The sequence below is a fragment of the Tympanuchus pallidicinctus genome, unplaced genomic scaffold (genome assembly GCF_026119805.1).
Source record: "Tympanuchus pallidicinctus isolate F22 unplaced genomic scaffold, pur_lepc_1.0 scaffold25, whole genome shotgun sequence".
NCBI classification, from domain to species: Eukaryota; Metazoa; Chordata; class Aves; order Galliformes; family Phasianidae; genus Tympanuchus; species Tympanuchus pallidicinctus.
In genome coordinates, this window is record NW_026294742.1 from 4171379 (window position 1) to 4199359 (window position 27981).

Genomic DNA, 27981 nt, shown 5'->3' on the forward strand with positions numbered 1-27981 from the left:
CTTTCTCTGGCTTACGTGCTTGGAACTTGCAGCTCTTTGAGAGAGATCTGTTTCAAATCAGTCTATTTTCAGAAATTTTTCCTCCCCTTTTTGGACTCCTGGCCCTGCGGGACAGGGCAAATTTGGCCTGCTGTTCTTGCTCCTGATGTTCTGCAGCAATGACTGCAGTTTCCCTTTCCATGGAATGTGAGGTTCTGAGCTTTCAAATACTGATTTTCCTTGTTGAGGCTTCTTGTCGAGGCTTTGCTGTTGAGCAGACACTGCACGCGTGTTGCAGGATTGTCTGTATGAGTGAGATGTCATCATCATCCCAGCTTGGAGAATGCACGGTATGTGTCGTGTTACCCAAAATTTGGGAAACCTTAGGATGTGTGTTTTCCTATGGGAATGAATGAATGCATTGAAAGCGGAGGAGCTTTGCTTGCTCACAGAAGCCTTTCAGACTAGTTGACTTCTCCCAAGTCTGTTCTTGGCTCAAGGGTCATTTCCATGTTTTTCAGCTGGACCCACAGACACTGCAGGACAAGGACTGGCAACGCACAGTCATCTCAATGAATGGAGTAAGTACAGCAAACAGCACTGCTTCCACACCTCTGATGTGGTTTGTATCTTTGCTGTTCACTGCAGAATAAAAAAAGGGAAAAAAAATGTTTGAAATATAACAGCTGCTCTCTTCTGATCAGGTTGAAGTGAAGCTGTCAGTGAAGTTTACCAGTCGAGAGTTCAGCCTGAAGAGGATGCCATCACGGAAACAGACGGGGGTCTTTGGGGTCAAGATTGCTATTGTCACCAAGTGAGTGGATGGGTTGAATTTCTCCCTATTGGTTTTTGAAAAAGCCAATTAGCCAGTGGGTTGCACCTGTCTTAATGCCACTGAGGGATTTCTTAGTACAGTCTGCACCACTTGGGTAGCAGTGCAGATGGCTGTTGCTGCAGAAAGGTGGTGTACATTTTGTGAGCTTCATTTTTGCATGGGAAAAAAACCAACATGCATACAGGCTTGGAAACCTGGGGTGTTCACTTCCAGCATGTCACTTCTCAGAATTCCGGAAACGCCCCTTGCCCTTTTACTTTGCTGTTAGCTGGCTTGGCCACAAAGTTCCAGAGCCATTAAAGAGTGTTATTTCCTTTCCATAACCAGAAATGTTCAAGTTCTTTGGATCCTGTTGTATTATTTTTGAACCCTTAATCTTTCATCATGAATTGTTTACCGGAAGAAACCTGTTTGTTCTGTTACATGCTTTGGGAAGTGTAGTGTTTCCTCATTTTGGAAATGCATTAATTTGAAGGCAGCAGTGTTGCTATGTAGTTTGGGAATGCTCCCATTACCTCTGCAGGGCTGCAGACACAGGGGGCAGTAGGAGGAGCTGGCTAGAAGCCCTAGTGCTCAGGGCTGCTGCAGAATGACAGGGTGATTTTAGCCCGCCTGTCTGGCTGGGGTAGCAAGAATTGAGGGCATGAGCTGTACTGAACTCTTCTGTCTTCCTTTGTTAAGGAGGGAGAGATCAAAGGTGCCTTACATTGTGCGCCAGTGCGTGGAGGAGATAGAGCGCCGCGGAATGGAGGAGGTGGGCATCTACCGCGTCTCGGGGGTCGCAACCGACATCCAGGCTTTGAAAGCGGCCTTTGATGTCAGTAAGTATTTGTGCCTGCTTTCCTCCTACCTGTGAGAACCTGTGTGAGCTCCCTGTCAGATTGGCTGTGCTATTTTTAATTTACATTCCCCTAGAAGCATTAAGAGGGAGAGATTCTCATTCAAGGAGAATCGTTTTAAACTGGCTGCATGTTTTATTCATATTCCTCAGCCACAGATGCGACCCAAGACCTACAATGGAATGGATCCCTGTACCAAATACGTCTGTTATTCCTCCCAGCAGACATGACACGGCTGGTTTGCAGGCCTTGCCAAGACTCTGTGCATAGCAGGAAGCTTCCTCAGGGGAAGCAGCAACCAGAAGCTGCAGTTTTCCTCATTGCTGCCTCCAAATTATTAGAAGTCATTGGAATTGTTTGAGAATGTTTTGTGAAAGGAAACAAGCAGAAAATAAATGATGCAATTCAGTGGTTGATTAGGAAGAATAGGTGATTTACCAATCAGAAGATGGATGGTCGGGGCTCTTTTTTTGACTCTGTGGCTATACTGCTATGTGCAGGTTGTAAATTCAGTTAATTCTGACCAATATTTTAAAGCCTTCCTTGATCTTGTATAGAACAGTGTTCCTTAGTGCTGCTGCATTTAATGGAATGCCATGCATGTCCCCAAAGACATCCAAACTCAGCAGATTAAACATCTCCAGACTGCTGTGCTGTGGAAAATGAAATTTCTGCCATACTTTCAGCATCCACCTGACAACCAAAGGACCTCTTGAGCTCTTTTTTTTCTGTGTGTGTGGCTTTTCTTCATTCTTCTATTTTCCTTTCTGTCCCCCTGAACTACCAAAAACATTGATTTGTGAGTCCTCAGTAGTGCAAGTAAAAGTGCTTCATATTTTGAAGAACAACTTTTTTTCGTTTGCATTAAATGCCATTTTCTGCTAAGCCAGCAATGGCTCTGCTGGTTGATGTTTGTTTTCAGGGAAGGAGGTGGTCCTGTTGTACTTAAAAGTAACAAAACTGAAATGTGAGCCCTGAATTGCCTGTGTACTTTAGCACTCAGTGGGGAGCTGGACAGCCTCAGAGTCTCTTATTCTAAGCTGTTTGAGGCAGGGAACTGGAATAACCAATGTGGTCATTAGGAAAAAGTTGAAATGCATATAAATGCAGTCATGCAGGGCTTTTTCCAGATCAGGCCTGCATTGCTGGCAGAGCAGAAGGAACCATGGATAGTGTGAACTTCCTTCTAGTTGATTTAAAGCTGGAAACTGCAGCCATTTGTGCAGCATTTCTCAGTTGTCATTTAGCTGAGAGAAATGAAAACAGGAAAACTCTCAGCTATTTGGGCAAAGACAGGAGGTAAACAAGGAATCAAAGCAATCAAAAAGTGAATGCAAGGCCAGCAATTTATTAACCCTTCTTCCCTCTTTCAGATAACAAAGATGTGTCAGTGATGATGAGCGAGATGGATGTTAATGCTATTGCAGGCACATTGAAGCTGTACTTCCGAGAGCTGCCTGAACCTCTCTTTACAGATGAACTGTACCCCAACTTTGCAGAGGGCATTGGTAGGTAGTAGCAAAAATAACTCTTGACGACCTGGATCTGTGTTAAAGATGCTCTTCTTTAGGAGGCTGCTCCTAAAGCAGTATAGAACTGTATTTATAATGTTGCACAGAAGCTTGGAACAAGCCGTAAGGGAAGTGGAATGGATCTCAGAAATTAGCTTTGGAATGACATCATCTTGCTGCAAATCTGAGAATGAGCAAATGCCATGATTTTTTGAAAGCAGAAAATGTCCAAGTTTCTGAAGGGCAGGCAAAGAATAGAATGACAGCCTGCTTGCTGAGTTTGTGCTTGTTGTTTGCCCATTCAGTCTTCCAAGGAAGTCCTCTTTGGAGAGAGATATGCCTTGTTATATTTAATGAAGGGGAAACATCCTAATGATTTAACATCTGCAAGCAATTGAACTGCTAGAGGGAAAAGGGTTCTCTATCCCTCCAAGAAATCAAGAAAAAAACTAACAGTGAGGCACTTATGTCTGCCTGGCCTTCCAAAGTACGATGCAATTACAGTCCATTCAGCACCAACCATATTTGGTGGTTTGGGACATTATACAGTTCAGTCAATTTCTAATTTACTGCCTGTGGTGATGTTTTATTATTTTTTTTGTCTTGCAGCACTTTCAGATCCCGTTGCAAAAGAAAGCTGTATGTTGAATCTATTGTTATCACTTCCAGAACCCAACCTTGTCACATTCCTTTTCCTTTTGGACCACTTAAAAAGGTGATGTTTGAATCCTTCAGATTCTTACTCAATGTGTAAGGTATCGTTATTTTGAAAAAAGGAGCCGCCTTCTCCTGAGCTCATGCTGAATCAGGCAAATGAAGAAGCATTTCTGATTTGATGTGGATGCTCATCAGATCACTATTGCTTCATGCTCGTTTAGTGAAGCACTGCGTTCTCACCGAAACTGAGAGGATTAGAACTGAAGGAGGGGGGTAGCAAAACTCTGAGGACTTATCTAGTGCAAATGCAAGTTGCTGCTGTGATATCTCCACAAAACTGCACCTGCATCAGGAAAAGTTTCAGTATTAATTGTGAAACTTTGTGCTTAAGGACTCGTCAGTATTGTCTCAAAAGGTGTTGCAATCTAACGTAACACATCTTTAAAAATTCCAGTTTTGCACTTCTAACTGGAGTTGTCAGCTCCCTGTTTAGACTGGTCTTTCTGATCTTGTCTGTCTTTGCAATGTGGTTGCAACTGTGAAAAAATATTCCCATGTGTTTGATACAATAAACTTGTTTAATACATGCACAGTATTTCAATTTCATATGTACATCCAGAGACTGTCAGTGTAGACATCAAAGATGATCTTGTGACTGAGGTTCTGGATTAAAATCCAGGAAATCTGGGCTTGTTTTTGTTACAGACTCTTGTGCCCTTGGGTAAATGTTTTAACCTGCGTGCCTCAGTTTCTCATTTCTGAAACTGGGATGAAAACATTCCTTTATTTCTGCCTCACTTCTGCCTGACCAAACGATCAGCAGGCCCTTTCTCAAACCAGGGTTTGTAGAGTGCCTAAGATTGTAGCTGTCAGGTCAAGGTCTTGTTTATGTATACAGTCAATTTGGGGATGTATGAGAGAGTGCTTGCTTCAATGTCTGTACCTAAATTTTGTATAAAAGAATTAATTATGGTTTCTTGCTGATTTCCAAACTCAGATATTTACAAAGATCCACCTTGTCATTTCTTCTCGCAGGGTTGCTGAGAGGGAGAGCATTAACAAGATGTCCCTGCATAATCTTGCAACTGTCTTTGGACCAACGCTGCTCAGACCTTCAGAGAAGGACAGTAAAATCCCTGCCAACCCAACCCAGCCTATAACAATGACTGATAGCTGGTCACTAGAAGTCATGTCCCAGGTAAAATTCAAAATGTGCTACTGAATCATTTGGAGGCAGTAGCTGGGTTAAAGTAAGCTGTGCTCATCTACCAAGGCCTTGTTCAGCTTTCCTCCTTTGTTTTCATAGCAGTTTTGAGCAACATAAACAACTTTCACCTCCCAGTGCAGGCGTTTTTGACTCTGTTTACAGAACTGTATTTCTTCAGGCAGTTCAGTTCGTATCTGTACTAACAGTTGATATGCACACATCCTGCATTCTTTCTTTGTGCACAGTAAGGTTTTGGAGAGCAGTCTCAAGGCTTTTTGAGTGCTGTGTTACAAGCCTAGGATAAAAGGACTGTTCTTCCACAGTGCTCAATAATCCTTGCTAGATTCAGATTTCTTTTGCCCTTGCAGCCTTCTTAAAGCAGTGCAGACAGCTAGAGGAACCTGGAGGCTGTGTTAGCTCATCGTGCTGTTTTGTACTTCCTTTATTGAGTGACAGCAAATCATAGATCAAATTTTTTCAACAACGTGGAACATCAACGCTTGCTATCCTTGAAGCTGAAAAGTGCCTCCAAAGCATTGGAGTTTTTAATATTCCTCCCGATATTATTAAGCACAGTATTAAACTAGTAAGTGCAAAGAAATTCCTATGCAGAGCCATGCAATCACGTCTGCCAGCTGTAAAACAGCCAGCATGACAATGAATTAACAAGGCTTTATTTTTACCTGTTCCCTTCTCTTTCCAGGTTCAAGTCCTTCTGTACTTCCTGCAGCTAGAGACCATCCCTACCCCCGACAGCAAGAGGCAAAGTATTCTCTTTTCCACTGAGGTGTAGATGTCTGTGATGCCGACAGGACTCCAAAACAAACCACGCCACAAACCCAACCTGTTCTTGGCATGAATCTGCCACTCTTGAAAAAAGGAAGACTGGTGTTTCTTCAGACATTTCTGGCCTGTTCCTGTTCTGGGGAATTACGGCCCTCAGTGCTTCTGCTGTTTGTTAACCAGTGGCAAGCTGAAGAGAAGGTAGAAAAATACCTGCTTTTGATCAGGAGAATGAGAATCGAAGTGGAGATAGAGCTGTGCAGAACCTCCACTAGAAGGAGCAATAGACACTTGAACAGATGTACCACGGAATGTGGCTGTTACTCTTGTTGGGAATGTGATGGAAGGTATTCCTCATTTTATGGATTTGTCATAAAGAAACGTCAAGATTTCTAATGGACCACTTGATAGGACACCCTTTTTTGGGTGAGAGGGAGTTAAAGGATCTATCACAACTGTGTCTTTAATAACTGCTGTTTTTAAAGTACTGTTCTAGGCTACAAAAATAGCATTGCTTTGCAAGAAGAAGGGAAGGGTCTGGGATCTAAGACACCCTCCTCTGAAATTGAAGTCCTGACCTGAACAGGGTTCTAAAGAAGTGAAACAGTTTTGCATACAACTCAAACTTTTTTATTTGTCTTGCCCACCCCTTCTCCTGCAAATGTTTATACAAGGAGATGCTGTGCTCTTGCCTATGTTGCACTTCTGATGGAGTGGATTTTTTGGGGGGTGGGGGTGTTGAAGGGCCCAGACTCAATGATTTTTCACTACAAATAAATACAGCAAATTAAAGAGAGGCAGGGACGGTTTGAGTCAGTGCTTTGTGATTCGTTGGTTGTTTGCATATAAAAGCAGGAGCAATATTATCCAGAGAGGATTGCTGAATTCCTTAGACTCAGCCAAACTTAATGAAAATTAATTGGGAAGGCTGTTAATTCCCAACACTCCAAAGAAAAGATGTTAACACTGCAAAAATAATTGAAGCATTCGTGGACAAAACAAATTATTAGTGGTTATGAGGTTGCCTGGCTGCTTACTCCTATCAGAACATATTTTTTAATATATAGATATATACTTGAATTTTGGAGGCTTTGTACGTGCATTGCTTCTATGAGAGTCATCTTCTGATAGCTGCTTTGATAAATATGTCAGAATGTACTTTATGGACAGCCTAGCCAGTAGCATGCATGTGTCCTCTTCAGAAATGTCAAGCCTGTGTTAAGTAAGAGCAGTGAAGGGATTTCTGTGGAACCACACGGAGCTGTGCAGCAGGTCTCACTAAATACTGGGCTGGTGTCTTCCTGCCTAACTTGGTCAGAGCCACGGGGGTTACGCAGGTATAAAGGACAGCAGTGTTTGTCTAGGGAACTGAAAGCAAAATCTCATTGCTGGCATCCAGAGCAAAGTGTTCTGGCTATGAAGCAGCTGTGCCAAACGTCCTGGGAGAGGTGGGAATCACTCCACTGTCATTAACAACTCCAGCCCCCGTTGCTTCATACCCAGTTATGCAGCATCCGTTTGGTGGCAACCATCCAGGCAAGAGTGCAGCATGAAGACAAGGGGAGGAATCAGCATGGAGAAAGGGAGGGAAGGACAGATCTTGATTGGTGTAGTTGGGTTGCCAACATCACTTGAGCAGAAACGCCACAGAGAAAGCAACCCCCGTGATGCTGAATTTTATGTTTTCTGATGAGTGACCTGCAGCGTCTCAGTTACAAAAATATATATAAAAAACCACCAACAAAGGAGTCTTTCAAACAAATGGAGAGAAAGAAATAATGGAAGGGAAATGATTTTGTAGTCAATGTAATTTTGACTGCTGCATAATATTAGAAAATATTGTACTGTGAAGTTACAAATTCAAAAAGGAAAAAAATAGAAATTCTGATTTTGTGAGTATATCAACATTTTGCATGCTATGTAAGGATCCTTATAGGAATTTAATATTGCTTAGTATCCCTCCCTTCTTAGGTCTGGGAGCAAACCTCTTTGTAATGTAATGTACAACTAGAAATTCCTTCTCTCTTATATGTATTTCCATTACATTCCGACTTCTGAATCTGGAAAACAGAAAACATGTTTATAGTAGGAGGTGCTTTTGGGGGGAGGGAGGGGATGAAGGCAAGAAAACTTGAAGGCTTAGCATTTTTTATATTTATTTCTGTCTTTTTGGAAGGTAAAAATTAGTCACAATCTTGACAACTTTCGACTTAAGGCAGGCAGACCAGTAAACCACACCGTGGTTTTGGTTTTATGTATTTGTTCTCATTTCCACCTAGCAGATCCATAACAATCCTTTTCCTGCTGGCTGCACAGCTGCCCATCCCAGGCTGCTGTGTGGTGCATCTGAGGCAGTGGCGCTGCTGCTGACTGCATTGGAAGGAAAAAAGGCCCACAGAGCAACAGCAGGAGCAAAGCGCAGGAGACGGTTGGGTGCCAGAGCCCTTTCCTTTCCGTGTTCAGAATCTGTGGCTGCCCTTTGCAGTGTTGAAACTGGAAAGCAATACCATAATGACTGTGCCAATTTACTTTTACCCCATTTTTTATTTTTATTTATATAGGAAATTAATATTAAGTTACTGATGTACGGCGTGTAACTATGAGAAATGGCTTTTGCTTGGTTACTGTTACAGGTTGTTGCTTTAGTCTCTCAATTACGATGCTCAGTTCTAATGTAACGTAATCTAACATGCAGGCATGTGGATCAGGGAAAAAAAGGTAATTTAACGTAACCCATTAATTATTTCTGTTGAGTATGTTTTCCCCAAAGCTGGTAATTTTGGGCTGGAAAAAAACAGCGGATGTTTCTGCTAATGATGAAATCATGGACTGATTTGAAATATGAGAATTGATTTTTTGAATTTCTGTTAATTTTGCAATTGAAGTTTTTCTTCAGATAGACGTTTGTGTTCAGAAATGAAGCGTTTCCAAAAGGCTTTTGTATTCTTTTCCAAGGGATGTTGTGGGCCTGGGTTTTTTTTAAACTTTGTTGTGTTTTTAATAAGCCTTATCACACTTACAACATAAAGGGACTGGTAAAAACGTGGCTTTACAGAAGGTCTTCTGATTTAAGAGCTGTGTCAGAAAACCTAACTTCTGCATTTCCCGTAAGAAAATATACAATGTACAATATAAACAACATAAGAGCAAACTACCCTTTAAAACTGCACTGAGTTTGTGTTCTTTCTGTTTCTATTGCATTGGAAAGAAATTTCTAAAGAAGCAGCTTTCAGCTACGTGCAGCTGAAACATCAACAGCTTCAGCAGAAATACTGCAGGTCGTTAGGACAGACTGTGCCTCCAGTTTGAGAAAGAAGCATAGGTTTCTTGGCAGTTAGAAACTATTCTAAAATTCTCTTTAAAAACAAAACAAAACAAAACAAAAAAAAAAAAAAAAACAAGAAAAAAACAGTGATCAGTTTTTTTTTTTTTTTTTTTTTTTAATTAAAAAATAAAGCAAAATAAGGGAAAAGGTTTTAATGATGGGCAAGAAGAAAATAGTGCTACATCATTCTGAGCTTTGTTTTGTGTGTGCTTTTCGTGGGAGGGTGTTGAAATTAAACTGAAACACATCCATCGAAATGCTGCTGGTGTTCTTTATCCTTGCACAACTTTAAGCAAGTTGAGGTGCAGCCAAGCTATTGCAGGCTTCTAACGCTGCTATTTTTTGTATATCAGCTAAGGGCAAAGTACAGCTGTGCACTGACTGTATTTGCTGATGCCAACTGCTCGCCTTGATTCCACCTTTCCATTGCTCATACTAAGGCTGTCAGCGTGCAGATGGAGCAGAACTGCAATGTGTTGCGTTGGCCACGAGGTGGTGGAACCACAGAGTGTTTGATGGAAGCTGCAGTATTTCCACAGCTTATTCATTTTACCTGTTTAAAATTGTGTCTCACAGTTGAGTTACTTTTATATGAGTTTATTTAAATGGATGTACTGTTCTGCAAAGCATATGTGGAGCTCTAAGTTTGCCTGTCACCCACTGTAACACTGGAAGGCATGGCAACTTGTTCATTTCTCTCAATGTACCGTTCTTGAAGTATGCACAGAATGTAAATTGACCAGCACAGCTTTCAGAGATACTGAAAATCTGATGGAGAAAAAAGCGACCCTCTCTGGTTCCTCACTGGTTGCTGAGTCCTTTGTTTTCAGGGCTTGTTCTGCTGAGGCAGTGCTGTCAGATGTGGCATTCCCAGCATGGCAATGTTAGGAAGAAGTGGGAAATGTCTGAGAAAAGCCTCTGCTCTTTCTCTCTTCAATTCAAAGAGAAACTTGCAGTAATAGAAGACCAACACATTCATGCTGGATTTGAGGGATTTGCTTCTGTTCCTTGCAGAAAAATCTGAAAAAGGAAGTAAATATGTTCAGAATAATCAAAATTTGGAGTCGTTGGCAAGTCAGTCGCTTACTTGTTCCTCCTTAGGTTTTTGTTTAGTCCAGGTACGTTTTGCTTTGGAAGCTTTGCTAACGTCCCTTTGTAGTGCTGCCTGAAAAATCAGATACCATCCACTTCCTTTAACACGGGGTTCTTGCAGCTGGGATCACGGAGCCTTACAAATAATATCAGCAATCTTCCATTCGCAGCCAGAATGAAATGGATTCCCGTGTGCGTTCCATGGAAGTTTTCACTGGGTAGATGAAAGTACGTGGATCTTAAAATCAAGAAAGGACTGCTGATAGAAGGACGTACTCACAGCTAATTATTATTTCTTACCAAAGTCTTAGGGAAGAAAGCTGACATAAATTGAAAAAAACAACCAAAAAACAATTAGGAATCACTCTGATAAGATGATCTGGAACTGCACAAAGCAGAAGCTCTCCTTTCAAGTTACAGAAGACCTGTGGCCTCAATAACTGACTGCCTTGTCAGTAAATAAACATTAATTTAGGAATGCCAGGAATTCAGCTGCTGCAGCCTCCCTTCTGATGTGCTGCAGCCCTCTTTCTCACTACTGAATCTTCACAGTTCAGTGCCAAGAAAGCAAAGCTTATCACATGCTCTGTACATTTTTTTTCCTCCATGGCAACAGAGCACCAGAGTCTGTGTTAAACCAAAGGTGAAAAGCTACTGCAAAGAAAAATGGAACCAGGAGGTTAGAATACAGCTTAAGCTGGAAGAGGCTGCTTCTGAGCTGCAAGGATAGAATACTACAACTCCCTGCAGTGATTGAATGGTGCAAGCAGGGCCAAGGCAAAAGGAGCGTATGCATTATCTCGGTTCTCCTGCCATGAGCAGGTGCTAGATTTAGGCCTGGGTCAAGCAAAAGTGCTAATGCAAGAATGAGAAAACTGTTCAAGGGCCTCCACTGTTGATTCTGCCACTCTATAGTAGAACTGGAGGACACCCCTGTAAAAGCATGCAGTGACCTGTGCAAATACAGGCCACATCATTTTGCTTTCTACTGTCACGTTTCCTCTTTCAGTAAGAGACCCTCTGTCCTTTTCTATCAGAAACCACGTCATCCTATACTGCAGAAATGAGTTTATAGCAGGGCTATTCCTGGAGATGGCTGGAATATTTCCAGCTTTCTGGTACAGAGTGGACCAGGTAGTGTTAATGCTCCAGGCTTGTGCAGGCTTGTTTTGCAAGTAAGATATGTTCTATTTTTTTGCCTGCTCAAGCATACTTGGGAATGAATATGATCACAGAGTGCCCAAGCCTAGAAAAAATATTTGTTTTACTGCTCTGCCTTAATTGCAGTCATGTTCAAATCATCTCATTGAAATGATTCATCAGAATGGAGAATTCTTCTTGGATTTTTTGCTAGGGCTTGTGTTTGTGTAATTATTGCAGTGACAAGATGTTCTGAGATTTCAAGGCATTCTACAGATCAACCATTTATCTGCAGAGTGATTTCTATTGCAGGACCAGTTTATATCCCTGTGGATGTGTGGAAGAGCATGCTTGTATACAAATCAGCTTCCTGCCTGGAAAGAGAACATAGCTGCTTCCCACAGATGGCCAAAGAACCACAATGGGAAGAGCCCACCAGTGAGCAGATGGCTTTGCTCCTTAGAGGCTCACGTTTTCCCTGGTGAGGCGAAGCCCAGAAAGCAATTATGGGGTCAGACCCATCTTTTTATAGTGCCTAATTGAATTATCAACCGCCAATATAAATAGGCAAGCTCAAATTTCTTCCATTTTAGTCATGTTTTAGGAGAGGACTTCCATAACCATTATGGGATTATGGAAATAGCTGAAAACTGATCTGAGTATTAAAACTCCTTCAAATACAGCAGTAACATAATGAAAATGCTGACTGCTGACATAGCAGAAAGGTTCTTCACAACCTTTCACAGCCTCTTCTAATGCATCCACTCTGATCTCTTCCTCACTGCTTCTCACAGCCTAGGAGAAATCTTGTCTTGAGCTCCACAGCAACATACAAAAACTTCTGCAAGTCACTCAGTAATTTGGAATCCCGGATATACAAGGACAGATCTTTTACAGAGATGGGATATCAGTGCTAAAAGTGACTAGGTACTATCCAAGGCAGCAAAAAGAGGGTGAAGAATTAATGCTGCATGACAAAGAGCAGCACAGTGGTCGGGTGAAGTTAAGTATGATCTCGTGGAAGGACACATGTGACGTGTTGTCCTTCCTGTGTCTGTCCAGCAAAAAGCAACGGGAGCAAAACAAAGCCTTCTCTTGCCTATATTGGTTATATGGTTTGTTCTTATCTCTATTACGTGTGTTTATAATCCATGAAGAATGCCAGTGAAAGGAGGTCATAAGACTAAATATAAATACAATTAAATTATATAATTAGTGATAATTTATCAGGCGTAGAAGAAAAAACAACTTGTTACTGTTTGGATAATTTGGGGTTTCTTCAGAATTAATACTGCTGGAGTTGTTGTAACTTCACCGTGTTACAGTCTGGTTTTGACGTTTCATACTGCTGTTGTCAGTGCTTCGGTATCTCAGTGCTCTGTTTTTGCAAAGAAAACCAACCCTAAGAGCTTACTACTGAAAGGTGTTGAAACGACTGAATATCTCTCAGTTTAGGCACATGTGATGAAAAATGGAAAAAAGGGGGAAAATAATCATTCAGGATTTTTTTTTTTATTTTCTGAGATAAGTGGTATGAAAGGGATACAAAAACTGTATTGGGGGGAAAAAGTCTAAGGCATTTGTAGCCTTTCTTTGTACACAGTGTTAAATAAAATCTCCTGTATCTGTTCGTCAGGGTTCTTTGGGTCTTATTTAATTAAGAACCGGGCCTACATTAAAGTCAGTGTGTGAATTGTGTTTGACTGAGATTGCCAAAGGTCTGGAAGTGACCACTCCTACTGCTTCCAAATTAGAGCTACTGCATGTTTTACAAGGTAAAAGCTGTACGACTTCAGTGAAATCTACAGGCTAGCAGAAGGCCATTGCTGAATTAAAGCAACTGCAATATACAGTAACAGCACGAAAGGCAGGGAAGTAGCTGGGCAAAATGCTGCGTTAGCAGGTATGTAATTAACATTATCAGGTATTTAATCCTTTTAATCCTTTACCAGGATTATTTACTGATGCAGCCAGCCTCACACCTCACAGCTTTCCATCACTGATACTTACTATGAAGTCAGCTTTGGCCTCGCTAAATATTGCATTAAATGAGCGTTTTGTAGCAATCGAGGTGTGAATGGAATCACTTATTTAAATCAAGCTCTCCCAAGGGAACTCGATGAGCATTACTAACACTTCTTCCCCACTGTGGATCTGTATAATATAGCTTCGGATTTGCTTTCTTAAAGCTTCAATGCGGAATCCTTCTGTAAAATGGCTCTTGCTGACCTAGCAGACTTGCACTGCAGCAGATCAGGATACGCAGGGCTGCCTCCTGACCGGGCCTCTGCTCAGCCTGCCCTGCTGCCCTGCCTCAGCTCTCCCCTCACGTCCAGCCGCTCTCCCCCTTCACAAAGACCCGGGCTGAGCAGTGCCTCCATTTTCCAGAGAAACCGCTGCCAGCACGGAAAGATGGGGAACGAAACCTTCATCGCAACCTGATCCCATAAACACGTAAGAAACGCTTTCACTGCAAAGGTAACCAAGCTGTGCTGCAGCACCGGGCAGCGAACGGCCGCTCCCTCAGGTGCCGCGCGGCACGAGCGGAGCGCAGACCGCCAATAGGAGCGCGCGCGGCGCCACGGCGCAGGCGCCTCCTCGGCCCCGGGTTGGCTCCGGAGTGGGACGGCTGGCGCACGCGCACTGCGGCAGCACCGCCCGCGAGGGGCGGGACGGGGCGAGGTGGGGGGGGGCTCCGCCGTCCGCGCGCGCCCCTCCGCGCCCCCTCCGCCTCCCGCCGGCGGCGCGCGCGGCCCGGCCCGGCCCGGCGCCGTCCCCTCACGTCGGGCCGCGCCGCGAAGACGCGGGAAGGAGGAGGAGGAGGAGGCGGCTGCCCGGTAAGCGCCGAGCGCCGGCCCCGACCCCCGAGGGTCCCCTCTCAGGGCCGCGAAGGCCCCGCAGGCCGTGCCCCGGGCTCCTCCCCCCGCCTCGCCCTCAGGGGCCTCGCCGTCCGGCGGCCGTTTCGTGCCCGGGGGCGGCCTGAAGGAACGGCGGGGCGGCGCGGCCGCGCTGAGGGACCGGAGCCGGATTGTGGGGCGGGGGTGAGAGCTGCGTTCCGACGTTCTGTTCCCATGTGCGGAGCGCTGCTGCCGGTGCGCTGCTGCCGGTGCGCAGCGGGCGTTGCTGCTGCTGCCCGGCGTTATCCGGGCTCGGGAAAGGGATCCTGGAGCTGCGCCGCAGTGACAGCGCAGAGCGGCTCTGAGGGCGGCAGCGCAGCAGCGACGCTCGATCCGCTCCGTGCCAGGAGCCACAAACGGTGCATGTGGAGCGGCAGATGTGTTTCGAGTTGTTGTTCCTCCGCTTGAAAAAGTGCCGTGCGCTCCGGCTGAGGACGCGGCCAGAGAGAGCTCTGCTCGCCCTAAAGGCAAACACAGCCCTGTGCTTCCTGCACAGCCCTGCTCGGCGTGGACTTCGGCTGCCTGAGGTGGAACTGAGGCAGGAACGCTCTGTGAGCCCTGCAGGAGCTCAGCAGTACATAATGCCTCCTCCAGGTTGCTGTTAGGTGGTAGCTAACAAAAATGCAAAGAATGGTTTTCTTCTCCACAAGAAAAGTCAGGCTCTGACACAGCCTGCCCATGGGGTGCTGGGGTCGCTGACCCCACAGGTGCTGGGGAACAGGGCAGGTATCACACCGAGTGATGTGGCCTGAGTGGTTCCAGGGCTGAGAACAGATAGTCTTGCATAATGATCTGAAAAAGTGAGATGGGAGTACGTTGTGTGATGGTATCACTACGTTTTCAGCTGATGGAAAAGTCAGCTCCTAGGCCCCTGGGCTGTGTGGAGTAAGGAAAGAAAGAATCTGCATTTTTTTTTTCAGTTGTTTTCTTGTTGCTGAAACCCCATGTCTGATTTCTTTACTCAATACAGGACGTGGCTGTGGAGAACAAAGCATCTGAGATGTTTTTATTTCATTCTCCTATTTCTGTCAAATACAGTGCTGTGTAATTAAACCCCACAGCCCATATTTCCTAGTCCTTTTGTCTGCTTGGAGCAGCTCGTTGATGGGACTTTTGTCGTGGATGTTGATAGTAATCTGTGGTTTTATTGACTTTAGCTCTATGAAGCACTGCTTTATTACAGTGTGACAGTGGCAGAACGTCACAGCGGCACCTCCGGATCTCCAGGACTGTGCTTCTGGTGTATTGAAGCTGGGTGAAGTTTCACCTTCCCTTCTACCTGAAGGCAGTAGAGTCCTGTGGCATTTAGGCACACTGGGCCTGTCCCTAGGAGTCCCTCCAAGAAACCTGGGGCATTAGGCTGGGCTGGCTGCCTGCTGCACATCCTCAGTGCAGTGCTGGCACCAGCACTTCTGTCCTCAGTGAACAATGATCTCTAGGCTGTTATAACTTTCATTGCACTGAGTAATAGATGAGGTAGCATAAACGAGGTGTGAATAAATGCATGCTTCCAGGTAGCACGGTGTAGGGAAGTGAGTTTATGCTGTTTTTGTTCCAGTACAAAAGAAGAGACGGAGCGAGCGTTGGGAATTTCTAAAGGGATCTTTCACAGACATACTTCAGAAGTTCCTTTTTTTGTTCTTTCTCCTTGATCTTGTAATGTTAGAGCCTGTCTTGCCGACCAGGATCCAGTTCTAGGAACTTGTAATGCTGTTAGCGTGACCGAATCTCCATGGCGCAGTGGGAAAAGCAGCATCACAAATGTTATGCTTGTACTTCCTGACTTCAGAAATCACCCCATTTGATCTTATTTTTAGTCCTCTTACTGAAAAAGGGAAAATAAGCAGGCCTTAGAGGCTCAGTTATAAGCTTGGATGTGGCCTGAAGTGACGACTCACAGGGAGTGCACTTCTTGTTTCTTTTGAGCTTACTCCAGCTGAAACGATCAGAGCAACCCAGCCTCTGGAACACTTAGCAGCTTAGTGCAGCCGGAGAGTGATCATAGGATCCTGTCCCTCTTCAGATAAATAATTCATTGTTCACATGCTCATGGACATGCATGGTTTTCTTCGGGAACGAAAGCTTCTGTAAGGGCGCTGGGACTTTTGATCTTCATTATTGTAAGTAAACGGCTCCTGATAATTTTGCAAAGAACAGACAAATACATGGCAGAACTGGGAGTAACAAAAAGAGGAAATCACAAGTAAATGGTGAAGGTAGGTGAAAAGAGACCTCTTAAAGGAGGAAAAAAAAAAAAAAGGTGAATAAAGGTAGTACTGAAGTACTCGGGTGATGTATTTGATGACATCAGCCTGAAAGTAATGCTATGATTTGTCTTCATTTTGGCCATTTAGCCCACATGGGGTGCTTCTTTGCACACATGCAGTGCATGGCCCGATGGGATGTGTATTTGGGATGTGGACAGCTTGACCAGGAATGTGCCTTCCTTCCAGTTCTCCCTCAAACTTTGTGTTCTTCTTAACACGTTGCTGTGTGCGTGTTCTTAATTAAAAGCACTCGCAGTAGTTCTGGCAGACAGAGCCTTCCTGAACATTCAGCTCTGGAATGATTTGCAGTGTGAGACTGTGCTGGGTTCTCCTGCAGCAGTGCATTCCCTGTGAGGTGCTGCAGCCCTGGGGCTGACAGGGACACAGCTGGAGGAGCGATCTGTTACAGCTTGGCTCTCTCCAGTTAGCCATGAGAGGCTCCATAGTATCCCCAGCAACTCCGTGTGACTCAAATGCATATCTGCAGGCTCACATTCAGGCAGGTGAATGTCCCTGGTGCTAGCGTGGTGTTTAGGAAGGATTTGCGTGCAGTTCTGTCTCATCTCTGTCTGCTAAGCCTGAAGGTTTTAAAACCAAGTCGTGAGTGTGCAGTTGTCAGGTTTCAGAGACAAGGAGAAGGTGGCTCAGAGCACAGGGCTCATAGCCAGACAGAGCTGACCTTCAGCCCTGCTAGCAGCCTCTGTGTTCTGTCTTCGGATTGCTCGCAGAGCTCATGGGTTTCCTCATCCAGTTGATGTGGCCCCACAGAGTGGTGGTGGGGCAGCAGCATGGGGCTACTCCCAGCAGGGTGGCAGCTGTGCCGTGTGGTCTCGCTCTGAGCTCAGGCTGGTGTGGAGCAGTGCCCCACGGGGGGAGCCTTCCTCTCATTCCCAGTTCCGTGGCCTGCTGCTCTGCGTAATGCCTGGTAATTATAAGGTGAGTCAGATCAGCCCTGATCTGATGGAAAAAAACTAACTCATCAGAAAACGAGCTACGATCTCTAGAACTGAAACGAGGGAGAGGACAGAGGAAGGGGTGGGACTGTCTCTTTTGGTGGCAGGGTACAATTAAATGATTTTCACAACCGGCTTAAGCAATCCCCAGAAGGCATTTCCCTCCCCCAGCCCCAGCAGGACTGGTTTACAGATGGGCTATTCACACCCATTGGGTTTTCTCGGCCCAGCTGTGACCAGAACCCGGACATCCCCTGCTGGAAATCCAGGTGTGAGCCCTGGGGCTGGGATGGCTTCAGGTGGTGGTGCGGCCCTTCAGGAATGCTGCCGGGCCAGGTCAGCGATGGAATGGGCATGATGAGCACCCTGCTGTCTCTCAGCAGCAGCAGTGCAGGCAGCATTAGTCTTCAAGTTGAGGATGCGTGAATCAGCATCTGATAAGAACAGATTGATAACTGGGACCGAGCTGCAAACAGGAAGCAGGCGTTGGGGATTTTGCACAAATCAATGATCCGATAGAGTATTTTGGATGAATGTTTGATTGGGGCGAATTTATTCACTTTCAGGTTTGGCCTGTACATACTTGTGCTGGAAAGCACTGCTCTGGCTCCTCAGGCAGCACAATGCTTGTCTATTAGTGTTCTCTGTTCCCCTTCTTCTAATGGTAGCCAGCATACCGACCTCATTCCTCTCCCTGTTGGTCTCATCCTGCTACAGGCTTAGTGCAGCTGCTGGTAGCAGAGTTCAGCTGGCAGAGGTGAGTGGAGACAGGGGAAAGGCCACTGTTGCACTCTGTCCTGGGTATAGGAGTGCCATGAGGTGTTATTGCTGAGCTGAAAGGGAAGGAAGCTGTCGTGCCAAGTTCCCTGCTCTTCAGATAGCTTGTTGCTCTTTGTGCAAGTGCTTCCTTGGCTGCAGAAGGAGAATCTCCACAGGGCAACCTAAGTGTGGGTTAAATAATAGAGTATGTGCTTAAGGTTACGTGATTCTAAATACACCTTTGTAGCTGGAGGGTGATTGGCTTGTGCAATAACAGTTATTTCGGAGCTCCCTGAAATAGCTGGTAGGTGACGATGGGATCACAGGGTTACCTACCACCTATCACTTGCAGTTTAAGGCAGCCAGTCCTCTGCCCAGAAAATGTGTGGTGTAATAATTTTGCTTATGTTTTTAACCAAGAAAGCCTGCAGTGCTAAAACAGTGCTTCTGTTCTAATGCAGTGCTAACCTGAGAGCTTTGTAGAGAAGGTGGATACTTATGCCAAGTCTGCTTAAACCTTTTAAGTCTGTCAGAGAGTTGTAATGACAGTCCAGGAAATAGGTCTGTACTGTATCTGTATGTGTGTAGTTTAAAGTTTGGATGCAAGTGTGAATTTTACTACGAGGTGTGGAATGGAGGAGAGAAGGCTGAGGGGTGACCACATCGCTCTCTATAATACCCTGAAAGGAGGTGGTGGTGAGGTGGGGATCAGCCTCTGCTCCTGGGGAACAGCAATAGGATGAGAAGTGACGCTGTCATGGTGCACAGGACGGGTTCGGGTAGGATTTTGGCAACAGTTTCTTCTCTGAGAGAGCAGTGATGCACTGGCGCAGCTGCCCAGGGGCTGCTGGGGTCACTGTCCCTGGGGCCGTTGTTCTGCTCGGCAGAGCTGCCAGAAGAGCTTCCCCAGGTGCTGCTCACAGTCTGCGCTGGGAGGGGCAGCGGAGCCCGTCTGATGGATGCTTGTTTTCTTCTGTCCTCAGCAGTGGTTTGAAATAACGTCTGTTTAAGGTAGGAGCTTGGAAACAAGGCGTTATTTAATTTTGTTATGAAAAGGCTTTTTTAGAGCACGGCCTGTTAGTTAGGAGCTCTGAGCTGCTCTTGTCACTTGTCTGGAATGCGAAGCATTGCAACGGGTGCACGTTGCTCACAGCACTTACAGCTCTGCAGTTTTCTCCAAACAAGGAGCAGAGGAATGGAGGTGCACAACGGCCTCTTCTCACCCACAGCTCTCTTCTTTCTTCCTTTGGGTTTCAAAAGAAAAATAGCAATATCAGTACTGCCTTAACAGCACTGCTCATTTGTCTCACTGGAACTTGGCTTTGGCTGTCGGCCTTTCAGTGCAGCGGTGGTGGTTTGCAGGCAGCCCCGCTCTGCCCACTCTGTGCCATTTGGGCTCCCATGGGCTGTTCATCACCTTCCCCAGGAGATGTCCTGTAGAAGCTGTGAAGTGCCTTTGATCTCATGTTTGCCCCTCGCTGGGGCTCCTTTGAGTCCAAATGCAGCCCTTAGGTTGGGGCTGGGGAACAGCACGTACCAGCTGATGTGTGGGTGGGCAGGAGAGATGGATTTGCTGAGCTCCGCGTTTGCTTTATGGTTTTGTGTTGCTTTCTCAGTAATTCCTGGAATTGCTTTTACTTTTTTGACTTCTCCCAAATGCTGCGAATCAAAGCACTGAAGTCACGCTGAGCAGTGTTGATCTGTTCAGAACATGCCTCCATCTGACTGCTGTGCTGTGCAGCTTTGTGGGCTGGGGGTGTGAGCAGTGCATGCTATGTGTCTCTGCCCTGGTAGCTTATTTCATGTTCCAGACGTGGAGTTGGTGGTAGTTATGCTCTCTTGCCTGCAGAGACTTGAAGACATTCTGATGCGCCTTTTACAGGAGGCTGGAGGGGTTGTATTGCATAATCTTTCCTCTGCTTTTCCGCCTTTTGAGACTGTCTTTGTGGCCTAAAAATGTCGTTCCCTGCTTGTTTGGGCAGAAGTCATCAGCCTGCATACATCAAATCCAAGGAATTTGTACACAGAGAGTGAGCGTACCGAGTGCAGGGCTCGGTTTGAAGATAGCCATTTCCTTCTGCGTTCTGGACATCTGCTTTGTTCATCAGCGCTTCCAAAAAGGCTGTGTCCTCAGATGTGAGGGATCACATCTCTTTTAAGTAACTCTTGAGAGGCATTCTGATACTATTTACCACATTTTATTGGAAAACGTTAATAGGTGAAACAACGTACTCCTCGATGAGATATCTTCAGCAAGCAGCAGGCAGCTGGTGCCTTGTTTGCTGCTGGATGCCCTCTTGCCTTACAGGCTCAGGAAAGTGCTTTCTGTTCCTCTTACCTCTGTGACAGCAAGATTTGCATAAAGAAGCATATGAAGAAAGGTAAGAAATCACCCCAGCACTCAGGTCTCTAAAAGCTGTAGGTACATACAGGGGCAGCCCTGTGAGCGCTGCCTAGCACCAGGCTGGGTGCATCAGCCCAGGAGCCTCAGGAGCAGCGCCGTGCTATTGGGCAGGGAGCTTTCAAATTATTATTTATGGTGCCGTGTTTGCAGCTGCATGAAGCACCGGGTTGGTGCCACACACTGCCAGAGCTGCATCCCGGCTGGATCTGCCTTTGTGTCCTGTGCCATGTGTGCTGCTGAGAGAGAGAGCTCTGGAAGGGGATACAGGTTGGAGGCAGCGCTTGCATTGCATGTCAGGAATGTGGTCTTTCTATCTGATAGCTGGGGCTCATTTGGGCATTTTTCCATCCTGATTAATGCTATAATTGATCCTGTAATGCTGGCGTTAATCAAATGGCTGCAGTAATGCTTTGTGCCCTGCTGGTGGGTCGGTGTTCTGTTGGTTTGTGCTGGGGGCACTCCCAGGAGCAGCTCGGGGGGTTGCAGGCTGTGTTCTGCTGTTTGTGCTGATCTCCTCTCTGCTCTTTGCTTTGGGTTTTCTGAGGTAGGAAGGAGTGTGTCAGGAAAGGGAAGGCTTTGGTAACTTCTTTGTCCCTGGGGTGAGTTATGAACTGCAGTCTTGTATGGAATGTTTGCTCTTTAAAATCATGATGAAATGTTATTTTAGCTCTTACCTGAATTACATCGTGTTGCACGTTAAGCTCGTGCAGCTTACTTTATTTTCACTTATTGAAATCACTGCTGTTGAAGCGAATGTTGCAAGAATAGAAGTTTTATTGTTTCTCCAGTGTGCTATGGGTCACTTTTTATGTAATCAGTAGGACATTACAATCATTTGTAATGGAGCCAGCTTTGCACCATTTTCTCTTCACACTCGCTGTCCTCTTTGTTCTTTTCGGTTCTTCTTTTCAGTGGAATAAGATCAAAAGCACGTGGAAGCGTTTGACTCACAAACATGGAAAAGGCAAGAAACGTGAGCATGGCAGCGTGGTCCTGCCTCTAAACATCACATTCTGGGGAGGTGTTGGTGTACAGCAAGCGCTTCGCCTTCATGGGGCTTCTCTGGCGGGGGCTTTTCTGGTTTGGGCTTTGTTGTGTTTTTCTTAGGAGTGTCCCATTTCAGATGATCCCTCGGTGATGTGTTGCTCTGCGCGGGCGTTCTGGTTCCTGGTAGCAGCATGGCAGCACTGCTGCATTGCTGACATTCTGATGGGGGAAACTGCAGCAGTGGACAAAGTTTTGTGTGTCTGTTCGTGCCAGAGTTCAAGAGTCTGGAAGCTATAAACAAATATTTTCAGTGTCTTAAAATGAGACTTTGTATTAATGGCGCTGAGGGATCTGAAGATGTAAAGCTTTGGGAGTTTTACTGACTTTGAGGGAGGTCAGAGTTGGAATCTGCTTGTGTGCAGAAGTGGTGTTGGGCTGGAGGAGTGCGTGCTTGGTGTTCAGTGTCACTTTGGTAGTGTAACACATTGCTTCTGATTCCCGTGCTTGTGTGTGGCACTTCTCATGCACTCGGTTGACCAACTGCTTTTTGTGCCTCTGAAGGTTTTTGCTTTGGAAGAGATGGGGAGAACTCAATGGGCTTTGTGTTTCTAACTAGCTGTGGGATATTGAGCTCAGGTAGAGCAGAGCACTTGCTCCATCCAGCCTGGGAGGTTGAAAGGGGAGCGAGGGTGTTGTCTCCTGCTCCATTCTCTGTCTGCTGGCTCAGGCAGGATGAGGAAGGCAGCTGCCAGCTGTCCTGCTTCAGCAAGAGAGAGGATGAGCACGACGTGTCTGGTCCTTCTTGTGTCCCTGCACCAAGTTGTCAGCTCTTCTGCCTTTCCTATGGCTTTCTGCTGGAATTGGCAGTGCGATTGTCTGCTGCAGCTGCTCCATGTTTGTGCAAAGTCAGCTTGGTTTTTCGTGGCTGGGCCACAGGTCTGACAGCTGTCTGCTGTTGGAGGGAGCTTGAAGGCGAGGAGGTGCTCAGGCGTCCCATGGCAGGGCTGCTGGGTTACTTCTTGGAGACAGTCATCATAATCATGTGACAGTATGAAACCTTACATTCAAGACACTTGAAATCCCACATCTGTATTAACATGACTTTTAATAATAACTGGTTTCAAGGGATAAGAATTTTTCATCTTCTCTGACTTGTTATATAAGCCCATTTTCTCTGCAACTGCTGATACTCTTCAGTACTTCAGTTACCAAGCTAATCTTTTCTCAGATCCGCTGTTGTTGGGAGTCAGCTTGTTGCCTTCATGCTCCCACGGTATTTTCTTTCCCACAGTCAGAACTAAAGAACGCTGCAGCCCTAATAAGCCTTTCTTTTGCTAGCTAACAAGCAAACTCAGTAACACGGGTCACTTCTAGAGTATCTTTGGTTCAGAGCCATTTGTGGAAAGGGAACTGGAAAAAATAAATCTTGGAGCGGAGCTGTAGGAACTCGTGGTAAAAAAATAAAATCCTTTTTATAAAAGCATAAAACCTGTAGGTCAGTTCCATATATATGCTGTTTGGCTCTGGTTTGTGGTTCTTAGTGCTGTTCTGGACTTCCGCTCTTAAATAGAGTGCTACAAAAATACGCTGTGTTTCGTTTGTATTTCGTGCTGAAGACTTCTTTCTGTTTGCAGATTTGTTTGTAAATGCATCATAAACAGACAGCCCAGAATGAAGAAAGCAAGCAGGAGTGTTGGCTCAGTGCCCAAAGTGCCTGGAGTAAATAAGACTCAAACAACTGAAAAAACCAAACCGGAGAGCGGCTCCTCACTGTCTGCAGTAACAAAACTCTCCAAACCCGGGACATCAGCATCCCTTTTGAAGGTAACAGCTACTACAACTTTCTGATTATTTCAATTTTTGACAAGAAAGCTTTAGAAGTGAAGCATTTTACAACACGTTTTCAGTGCAACTAGATGTTTGTTACATGGGGAACTGAAGGGAGTTGAGGTGGTTATACAGCACTGGGCAGAGTGAAGGGTCTTGTGTGGTGTTCGTGCTGCATTTTCACACTGCAGTTTGTGGTGGGATGGAAGGCAGTATACTTTGCAGAACTTGGTTGTTCTGCAAAGGAGTGAGGTGAAAGTTGCACTGGAATGAGTGTTATTAGTAGTGTCGTGTTATGCTTGAATGGTGTGTCAGTGACTGATGGGATTTGAAGAGAGCTATGCACCATTCTGAAACAAGAACTAATGAGGTAGCTGACATGAGAAACTTTTTGACATTGGTGATCCGTGTCAGGTCAGCGCAGCTGCATTCTACTGGCTGTTCTGACCTTTCCTTTGTGTGAACTATTGCTTGAGCTGAACATGCACAAGTTGATTCTTGCTCCTAAAACAAGTTCAAAGGTAGAGGTTCTCTCATACGTTACTGGATTTAGGATCATAGGCTTTTCAACAACCAAGAAATAGGACTTAGCAAGTTGTGCTGGTGCAGAATTTGTGGCCTGAGATCACGTCGGGGCTGGAGTGATGTTCTGAGTCTGCCTGTTCTGCCTCCCTGTGCTGGTGGAGACGTGGCTGGGCTCCCCTCCTGCTGCCTGTCTGCAGCCCAGTGTGCAGAGCTGTAGCATTTCTGCAGCTGCCCTGGAGCAGAGGAGCATGCTGAGAATAAGGGCTGGTGTGTGCAGCTGGGACCTGTATCTGTGCTGCCTAGGCAGCCAGATAGGCTGTATATGTAGCTGGCAAGATGTAGAATTAAGAAATTGTAGTAGTTGAAGCTGTTCTGTAATAACTTTGCAGATTTGCCAAAGTCTGTCTTTCACTCTTTTTTCTCTGTTATGGAATAACAGTTACTACTTTTGCACTGAACTGCCAAGCTGGCTTTCACGTAGATTTTTCTCCCCCTGTGCCCCTTCTACTCCCACCGCTCCATTTTCTTAACTTGAAATAATCTTTTGATGATTGTTGACACTTCTCATTTTGCATTTTTAGAAACCTCTCAAAGAACAGAGAAACAAAACCCCTTTGTAGTTTACTGATCAAGTTTCTGAGGTGATACCTCTCAGTGAGGTAAAGGAGGAGGATGATCTAACACTGAAGAAATCTGACCCAGTCTGCTTTCACAATTTTACTTCTTACTTTAGTAACACTTCTGGCTATGTTTGGGTGTTGGATTAGAATTTGACAATCGTCTGTTTGAGGTACAATGAAAAATTTCCCTATAATTACTGTGATTTATCTCAGCTTTATGTTTCAGCCAGGCTTATTCATGCAGTTGGGTGTCTCCTCCTTGTCAAGCTGCTGCTTTGCCAGCTGTGTGACTTAATGACTTTTGCTTATTTAGTTTTCTCTGAGTGTTCGATGCTCAAACAAAAAGTTAGTAGCTTTTATTTTTGGACTTAAGGTTGCTGTCAAATCACCTGTATAATTTCTGACTTGAAAGAAATGCCAGCGATTTATTTTGTGTGGTTCTATATTTGATCTTATCAATTAAGCTTTTGGCATATTGCTTTTCTTAAAGTAGTTTCTAGAATCTGCTCTTAGACGTACATTTGTGTGCATTTGGTAAGTTTCATCTAATATTCCTTGAAAACAAAACATGGCTGGCATGAGATTTGATTGCAGCAGCCTACTGAGTTATGCAGTCCTCAAAATAAGTGTGCATTCAGATACAAAAACCTTTGGGTTGGTTGTTGAACGAAAGGCAGGTATTAAGGAATAGAAATGCACAGGCACACTGCTTAATCAGTAGTGCGGGTGAAAATGGCTTTCTAATTCTAGTACATTTTTTTCTATCTCCTTCATGACACAGCTGTAGGGTGGTGCTGTGCTTTGGGTGAGAGGTGGGGGGTCTTTAACCACGCATCGTTCTGTGGTTTTGTCTTGTTCAAAGTGTTTAGACAGTGAGTGCAGGAAGAAAATGGGAGACCCCTCCTTCAGTGCAGCTGGATGCTGTTTCTGTCTGCTGCAGGATGCCTGTGTGACACTGACCAACTCTTTCAGGTGACCTTTCTCATAAGATTTTGGTTCCCACTGCACTCAGGACTTTTGTAAACATCCACCACTTTCCCACCTGCACACACACGTTATTACAACAGACAGCTAACAGCCACCCACCTCTACTTTCTAATCTGTCAAAAAATATTTTGTGCAAACAGCATTGTGTTCCTTTTTTAAAGATAAGCATTTTTTGACTTCTTTAGCCAATGAGCTTTCAGCCCTGTTAACAATCACAGCTGTAATTAGGCAGCAGCTGCACTTGATGCAAACGAATTGCAGAAATCCAGTGTCCCTGAAAAGTCAGAGTGGGCCCTAACATTTGAAAATCAAAACTCAGAAAGTATCTTCAGGATTCCTGTGTCTGGGCTTCAGCAATCTGTTTGCAAAATGCAGTAACTTAATTACAGATTGTTGTGAAGTTTAGTATTTGAAGTACTTCAGTGCAGCAACAGTGAGCATCAAAGAAAATCCCACGTAGGAATAATTATGTAGATAGATAAAAAAAAGGATTTGAATGAGGTGCAGTAAATAGGATATGCATGTTGGGAAACTAATGTGAAATGAGTTATAGAGGCAATCGTTCAGGTTTCATTGCACTGAAAGAAATAAAGTTGTGGGGGAAAATGGAATGTCAATTGTATTGCATTGGCACTTCAATTACTTGGTTTTCTAATCTTTTAGTTTTTAAAGAAAGGCTTTTTTTGCTAAGCAGGGATGCAACATTTCCAGTAAATGGGAGAAACTTTTTCCTTGAGAAAACTGTTAATTTCAGTTCCAATAAAAATACATACTGTAAAAATAGTTTGATTTTTCAAGTCAAGAGTGTTGCTATTAGGGAGCATTTAGAAGAGAGCTGCTGGTTTGTAATTTTTCCAAAGCTTTGCTAAATAGTTTTTCCTGCCAATAGTGTAGTGTTACAGTTTCTCTAAACTGTTTACTAATTGGCTGCAGAGGAGGCAGTGCCTTCCAACCTACCCTGGAAATAGTGCATGGCTAAGTCAGAGGGAGAAGGGCTGGCTGAAATTCCTTTGTTCAGCAAAGGGCTGGAGGTGACTAATGTCAGAAAGCCTGCATTTAACGTAGTTCTCTTTCTTCAAGCTGAGTCACGTCTTGACCTATTTGGCTTGATAACATGTGCTGCAAGTGTTTGAAAGCTTAATCTAATTTCTCCGCTCTCTTAGCGAGGTACAAATGCCAAGAGCTAATTGTCTGACTGATGTCAGACTCCGTAGAATCACTGTTATCAATGTTGCTAGCTGTTGTCAAATTCTCAGCTGCAAAAGGAAACTTTGTAATAGAGCGAGATGGAACACTGGTTTTAACTAAGCATGTGTAAATTCGTTCTCAATGTATAAAATGTTGTGTCTGGCTAACACTGTACCATGGATATATATGTGATAGAGAGGTTACAAATCTGCAGAATTTTAAGTCCTGATGCAGAGCTCCTGGCTGGGACCTTTTAGCAGGAATGCTAGTTGAGACTTCAAATGTGTTATCTAATTGAATAGTACAATTACTCAGGGAACGCTGTTAACCTTTTAAATTTAATTTTTGGGCCTTATAATAGGAAGAATGTTTAGCCTATTATGATTGTTTCTCCATTTGACAAATTGCATTTTAAAGAGTGGTGCTGTCTGCCAATTCGTACTTGGGTACTTGGTATTTTTAGATGTTGCTTTACTCTGGAAGATGGATTCTCTATTTGGGAATCTGGCTCTTGAGGTCCTTGTGCTTACTGTTGTCACATTCCAGGCAGCTGCTGTGTCTAACAGTCGCTTCAGGAATGATGTTAAGAGGTCAGACAAAAAGTACATGAAACAAATGTCCTGTCTCTGAGAGTGCCTAGGAAGGGGCATGAAAACAAGACAGGGATATATGGTGAGGGTGCTGTTTTTTTCCCCCCTTCTTGCTACTGTCTCTAGTGGTTTGTGGCTTAGCATTTTGAGCTAGAAATGGTATTTTATTTGTCTTGGATTGATTTTTATTGCTGTTAGCTTTCATTTTTGTTGAGAATTTGTCCAACAGAAAATGCTTGATCGTGTTCTCTTGAAGAACATTAGGCAGACTTCCTAGTATTTGTTGGTTTATTTTTATACCTGGGGAACCTTTCTGTCAGAATTGAGAAAAATTACACTTCATTGTAATTTCTTTTTTTTACACTTCCCCGTGATTTCTTCTTTTTGTTTTTCTTTCTCCACTTCAGGTATTGAAATGTTGATTATTTCCTCTCTCTTGGGAGAGAAGGGACTTGGTTTCTATGGTCAGCTGTGTGTAAGTAGTTGAAGTTCAGTTTCAGCTCACCTGCTCTGCACGCTGCAGTGCAGTTACTCTTCAGCATACCTACGCAGACATAAGACTGGTCAAATGTGTGCTTGTTAAACTGATGGAATCCTTCACAGAAGAAA

General features: G+C 44.7%; 2 protein-coding genes across 3 annotated transcripts in view; both read left to right on the forward strand.

Annotated features, from left to right (window-relative positions):
• Positions 1–12998, forward strand: part of BCR (BCR activator of RhoGEF and GTPase) — a 100342-nt gene extending 87344 nt beyond the window's left edge. For both annotated transcript variants that reach the window (XM_052689445.1, XM_052689446.1), the window contains exons 17-23: positions 501–560; positions 684–793; positions 1496–1635; positions 3027–3161; positions 3774–3879; positions 4857–5019; positions 5732–12998. In XM_052689445.1, coding sequence (XP_052545405.1) covers positions 501–560; positions 684–793; positions 1496–1635; positions 3027–3161; positions 3774–3879; positions 4857–5019; positions 5732–5821 — 804 coding nt within the window. In that variant the 3' untranslated portion in view covers positions 5822–12998. The remainder of the gene's footprint in view (positions 1–500; positions 561–683; positions 794–1495; positions 1636–3026; positions 3162–3773; positions 3880–4856; positions 5020–5731) is intronic.
• A 1092-nt stretch (positions 12999–14090) lies between these two features.
• The window catches only part of SPECC1L (sperm antigen with calponin homology and coiled-coil domains 1 like), a 54138-nt gene continuing 40247 nt past the window's right edge, over positions 14091–27981 (forward strand). The window contains exons 1-2 of the mRNA XM_052690009.1: positions 14091–14205; positions 23270–23459. Coding sequence (XP_052545969.1) covers positions 23307–23459 — 153 coding nt within the window. The 5' untranslated portion in view covers positions 14091–14205; positions 23270–23306. The remainder of the gene's footprint in view (positions 14206–23269; positions 23460–27981) is intronic.